The 6,612-nt window shown below is 38.0% G+C and overlaps 1 protein-coding gene across 1 annotated transcript; it reads left to right on the top strand.

Annotated features, from left to right (window-relative positions):
• Positions 1–1,560: 1,560 nt before the first annotated feature.
• Positions 1,561–6,026, top strand: LOC133853849 (uncharacterized). Its single transcript, XM_062289874.1, has 5 exons — positions 1,561–3,961; positions 4,037–4,124; positions 4,217–5,106; positions 5,451–5,744; positions 5,875–6,026. The coding sequence occupies exons 1-5, from the start codon at positions 1,561–1,563 to the stop codon at positions 6,024–6,026; spliced, it is 3,825 nt and encodes a 1,274-aa protein (XP_062145858.1).
• The last annotated feature ends 586 nt before the right edge of the window (positions 6,027–6,612 follow it).

Raw genomic sequence — 6,612 nt, 5'->3', positions numbered from 1 at the left:
TATGAAGCATCACAATAATATAAAATTAACCAAAGGGGAAAATAAAACACAATTATTATTGAAGAATAAAAATTGGATACTAAAAGGTTGCAAAGAACTAAAAGATTAGATTTCAGCAATTTATGAAGTTCATAAGAGATTTTGGCCTTTTGGGTGGTTGAGACTCGCAAAAGCCAAGTGATAGTGAGCCAAAAAGCAGGGGGGAAAAAGGCACCATTAGGTGTAACCCTACCCAACGTTTGAAAATCCCATAATATGGAGGAACTACACAATGGAATGCATCTACACAATGCATTATTCAGATTGTATAATTAATTATTATATTTTATGTTTTAAAATCAAATCAAAATTTCAGTAACTTTCAGTACTGAAAGTTGAGGTATAATTAATTATTTTATTTTATTTTTTCCACCCATATCAATTCAAAACATGCAACTGCAGAAAACACTGCTAATGCCTCAGAAATAACAGGATCCATTGTGTATGATTTGGAAGGAACCACGCATAGTTAACAAGAGACAACCTTCATGATTTCTAGCTATTATGTCAATCCTCATCCTCTTATTTTCTTTGTCCACAGCAAAATCCTAGTTTACATTAACAAAACCAAATGAAGGAACATTCCACGTACACTTGGGGACTCAATTTCTCCACACTTTGCATTTTAATAGCTAAAATGATAATGTCACATATATAACTACAACCAACAAATATGATTATACATATATAGGAACTTTAAGGACTAGAGGACCAAAAGTTTCAATATTTGGATAACAACTAAAAAATAACTATATAACTTTAAGAGAACATATAACACGTGATTTTTTTATATCTTTTTTTTATTTTTTATTATTTTTCTTATTATTTTTTGTATTTACAATATGGAGTAGTAATTCTTAATTTCTTTCTCTATTGAGTGCCCGTGGTAGCTATTTTATTATGCTTGCAGTTATCTAGTATATAAGAGCATAGACTATGATTTATGCTTTGTTGTCTACTTCCCAGTTTTTTTTTCTTTTTTTAAATGAAATCAGCGATTGTTTCTAAGTTATTTGGGAATGTATAATAGTATTTCTGGAAATAGCTTTCTTGTGGTATCTTAGCTTGTGATGTGTTGGGGTATATTTGTAGTCTAGGGGCTATGAACGTTGTTGAGATGACCTTTAGAAACGAGAATATGGAAGCTGGAAATGAAAAAAAGGAGTAGGAATCTCCATACTTGGAGGAGGTAGCTTCTTTTCAATACATAACTACGTAGATAAAGTTGCATAGACGTGAAAGTTCCATTGTAGTTAATAGTGTGTGTTCAAACCACATTTACCTATTTGAGAAGGCTGAAACCCTCCAACAAGTACAAATGACTTGCTCCATTGAAGCACTTGTCGAGTGTGCATTAAAATCATCGGCTTTGTTTGTCACTCTTTTTCATTATCTCTTTAATGATTTTGACATAAGTTGTCATTCTCCCTCTTTTTCATTCTCCTAAATCATTTCCTATTGGTATTCTTGTGACTTGGGCATTAATGTAGGCAAAGAGTAAATAGTTATAGAGACATCAAGATGGATCGGAGTTGGATGCGAGAACCTACTCGATGTTCGGACAGATATCAGGCTGGTGTTGAAGAATTCATAAGAATGGCCAGTAATTGTGTGGGAGTAGATGGTGAGACAAAGTGTCCATGTCGTAAATGTGGAAACAAATATTTTCATCATATTGACTTGGTAGAGCATCACTTGTATGTGCATGGAATTAATACTAACTACACTCGATGGATATTCCACGGGGAAGAAGATCCGTGTAGGGTAAATGTTATTGGCAACTCGCAATCTGTGGGTGTGAATGAAACAATAGATGAGATTGATGAGGTTGAAGAATTGTTAGGTGATGTGCGTATGGGGACATTCTACAATGCTAACATAGGCGAGTCCTCTGCTGCTCAAGGTTCCACAACCGACGATCAATTGCCAAGAACATCTTTTGACCGATTATGTGTAAATGGCCTGAAAAAACTTTATCCAAGCTGCAAGAAAATTTCAAAAATCTCTTTCATTTTAAAGATGCTTCATATAAAGGTGATTTGCAACATGACTAACAAGGCATTCGATATGATGATTGACTTGATAAAGGGGGCCCTTCCAGATGGAGAGACCTTGCCACAATCATACAGAGAAGCAAAACGGTGGACCCGAGACTTGGGTGTTGGTTATGAGTTGATACATGCATGCAAGAATGACTGTGTACTATTCTGGAAGGAACATGCTGATAAAGATAAATGCCCAAAATGCAACACTTCAAGATGGAGTATTGTCAAAGGTAGTGGTAAGAAAATTCCTCAAAAAGTCTTGCGGTATTTTCCAATAAAACCGAGGTTGCAACGGTTGTTCACATCGAAAGATATAGCCAAACAAATGAGGTGGCGCAAAGATGGACGAGAAGATGACGGCAACACTCTCAGACACCCGGCCGATTCCATTGCATGGAAAGAGTTTGATAAGGAACATGACTGGTTTGCTAGTGATTCCCGCAACGTGCGACTTGGTTTGGCAAGTGATGGTTTCAACCCATTTGGTAATATGAGTACATCATACAGTATGTGGCCAGTAGTATTAGCACTGTACAATTTATCTCCGTGGATGTGTATGAAGGCTCCAAATTTGATATTGGCATTACTTATCCCTGGACCCATGGCCCCCGGAAACGAGATTGATGTTTATTTGCGGCCGTTGATTGATGATTTGCATGAATTGTGGAATGAAGGAATAAGCACTTACGATGCATCGACGAAAGAGACATTTAAATTACATGCAGCATTACTATGGACAATAAATGACTTTCCTGCGTATGGAAACTTGTCTGGGTGGTCTACCAAGGGAAGGCTTGCATGCTCGGTGTGTAACAAGAATACAACGTTCAAGAGATTGAAGTATGGGAATAAGACGTGTTACATGGGTCATCGTAGGTGGCTTCCTAGGAGTCATATATGGCGCCGAAAAGGAGAATTGTTCGATGGTACTGAGGAGCATAGATTAGCACCTCAAGAATTATCAAAAGATGAGCTGTTGCGGCAACTCGATCGCGTTACAGGTGTGCAGCTTGGAAAAGGAAATGGGACAAAGAGAAAGCGCACAAATGATGAGTTGAATTGGATGAAGAAGAGTATTTTTTTTGAGTTACCTTACTGGTCAACATTAAAACTAAGACACAATTTAGATGTAATGCATATCGAGAAGAACATATGCGACAGTGTATTAGGTACATTGATGAATATTGATGAGAAGACAAAGGACACATACAAGTCACGATTAGATTTGCATGAGATGGGTATTCGTAGGGAATTGCATTTGCAGGGAAGTGGTGCAAAGGCGAAAATGCCACTTGCAAAGTATACTTTGACAAGAGATCAAAAGAAAAGGTTGTGTGATTGGTTGAAAGGAGTTAAGTTTCCAGACGGGTATGCATCTAACATTGGTCGGTGTGTGAACAAGCTGCCCGGCAAGCTTTCGGGAATGAAAAGCCACGATTCTCATGTCTTCTTACAACGCTTACTTCCTGTTACAATCCGTGGGTATGTAAAGCCTGAAATACAAACAACGTTTACTGAGTTGAGTACTTTTTTTAAGCAGTTGTGTGCACGGACATTGAAAGCAGATGTCTTGAAGCAAATGAAGGACAACATTGTCATAATCTTGTGCAAGTTGGAACAAATATTTCCACCTGCGTTTTTTGACATTATGGTCCATGTAGCAATTCATTTACCTCGAGAGGCTGAGCTTGCGGGACCAGTGCAATACCGTTGGATGTATCCAATTGAAAGGACACTTGGTAGATATAAGAGGTATGTACGGAACAAAGCGCGACCGGAGGGTTCAATTGTCGAGTGCTACATTGCTAATGAGTGCTTGACCTTTTGCTCAATGTATCTTCGTGATATTGAGACAAGATGGAATCGTGCCGAGAGAAGTGCTGACGTCGGCCGAGAAGAAAAGGAAGAAGAGTTGGATGTGTTCAGTCAATGAGTCCGACCGTTGGGTGCAGCGAAATTGGTAACACTTGATGAGAATCTTTTTGCAAGGGCTAAATGGTATGTGCTTAGCAATTGTAAGGACACCGATTCATACTTGAAGTAAGTGTAGTGATAGAGATTTCTTATCATTACTTTATGTTTACTCATGTCACAAGGTGACGGCTAACATTTTATTTTGGATATATATGCAGTGAACACTATAAGTTGATTGAACAAGATGGCTACCATGACATTCAGAAGAAGCATGAGGCTAATTTCGAGCGTTGGTTTAGAGATAATATATACCATGGTGCACGCAATGCAGGAAATGTCCCAAAACCATTATATGATCTAGCATGCGGGGCTGAACGTCAAGTTAGATTTTATAGAGGTTGTATTGTGAATGGGGTTAGGTTTCACACAAAAGAATGTGCACAAAATCGTACTACCCAGAACAATGGAGTTGTTGTTCGAGGTGAGCACAACAATTCAATCATTGAGTTCTATGGTGAGCTGAGGAACATTTTTGAGTTACGTTATCCTGGCACAAATCGGGTGTTCCTGTTTGAGTGTGATTGGTGGGACATTGGGAGTACGAGGGGAATGAAAATGGACAACGGCTTTACGATTGTGAATACTTCTCGTAAATGGTACGAGTTTGACCCGTTCATTTTAGCAACTCAAGCTGCGCAAGTGTTTTACTTGAATGATCCCAAATTAGGTGATAGTTGGAAAGTGGTGCAGAAGTTGACCAATAGAAACATATACGATGTTCCAGCAATAGTGGAGAGAGATGATGACCAAGGTATGAACGTTGATGTATACCAGGAGCATGTATGTGATGGGGGAAATATTGCCATTGTTGAAGACTCCACTATATTATGTAGAGATGATCCAACAATACCTATTGATGAATTATATGTGCAACTTGATCCAAAGTTGTTCGTTGACAATAACCCGCCGATTGAAGAATACGACACAAACTCCGACGAGGAGGAGGAGTTATCTAGCAACAATGATATGGACTCTGAACATGTAGACGACTCTGATTACAAAGATTCATCTTCAAGCGACAGTGATGCAGAATATGATGATGACATGTGTTAATATAATGTATTACACTTCTCTTTCCTTATCATTAAGGTGTAAAATGTGTTAACCATCTTCATCAATCCAAACACTTCTATTAAATGCCAATGGAAATATAGAATAACTGAAAAAGATTGAATGAAATTTACGTGCCAATGTTGGATGCTTTTAAATTTTACGAACAAATGCAGTTGTATTTACACTTTGATTTCCTTAATGTAAAGGTGTAGAATAGTTAATCATTTGTGTCAATTCAAATACTTCTCTTTCCTTATTTTATTTTCTTTTTGAAAAAAACATATTGCCAACTAGTGTGACTGATCATTTTTTTGTTTTTGTTTTTGTTTTTTGGTACAGGTCAATCAAGAAAATTAGACATGAATAAAGGAAAACGAATACCAAAAACATCTACTAAGCAGAATCGTAGTCGGGGCTTAGGCCGGGGCCATGTGGAGGACCTCCCAATGCAGGTGGACAACCATCATGTCGAGGAGCAGCCATATGCCGCACTTACTTCATCGGTGGAGGGTCATCATGTCGAGGAGCAGCCAGATGCCGCACTTACTTCGCAGGTGGAGGGCCATCATGTCGAGGAGCAGCCAGATGCTCCACTTACATCACAGTCTGATGCCGCACACTCATCGGTGGGATGTAAGTAAACATATAGTCATTAGTTTTTTTTTTTTTTAAAAAAAAAAAAAAATTAAAGATTTTTTTTTTTTTTTTTTTTTTTTTTTGTTGAATTCATTAATGCTAACTGTTTTTATGTTTTGAGTAACAGCTACCACATCTATTAGGCGCGGAAGAGGAAAGAACAAAAATAAGAAGCTGAAGGAACGAACGAAGAATGGTCCCATTGATATCGAGTTCGAGGGTGAGGAGCGATATCCATCCGGCGATAATGCCGGTTTTTTCTCGAGGTTGATTGGTTAGGTCCTAAGCGATCATTGTGACTTGCATCATGATTCTTGGACTGAGGTCCCAAGTGAGATGGTGCCAATATTAAAAAATCATGTGAAGGTACAAAGCTTAGACCATTGTTTGTGTGTATTATGCCAATTGGTAGAAATAATGTCACAAAGTTTTGACCATTATTGTTTGCGTAATTACTATGTCGCAGAGTTACTTCAAGTTGGATGATAATAATATAGTACACGTGGAAGGCTTACAATTTGGTCTAAGTAGAGGCTATTCAAGGACTCGCTCCAACCTACACTTGCATAAATACAAGCCTCATTTCATAGACATTAATGTCGAAGATCCAGCTGCGGTGACTGATGCAAGAGCCAAGGCGAGGGCTACTGTTCCTACTCATCTTAGTCGGGAACATTGGTCTTTAATCTGTGACTCATTTGAAACGAAAGAATGGAAGGTAAATATATATTCTTAAAGTCATTGGTTAAATAGGATCTATAGTGTTTGTTTACAACTGCAAGTTATATAATGACAACTCTGATTTTTGGTTGAACACTATTAGGAGAAGTGTGCTCGGAATGCGGCCAATAGAAGCCAATTGAAA

This window comes from Alnus glutinosa, chromosome 13, assembly GCF_958979055.1.
Source record: "Alnus glutinosa chromosome 13, dhAlnGlut1.1, whole genome shotgun sequence".
Taxonomy (NCBI): domain Eukaryota; kingdom Viridiplantae; phylum Streptophyta; class Magnoliopsida; order Fagales; family Betulaceae; genus Alnus; species Alnus glutinosa.
Note: the sequence above shows the minus strand (reverse complement) of the source record. Positions and strands in the feature narration are given on the sequence as shown.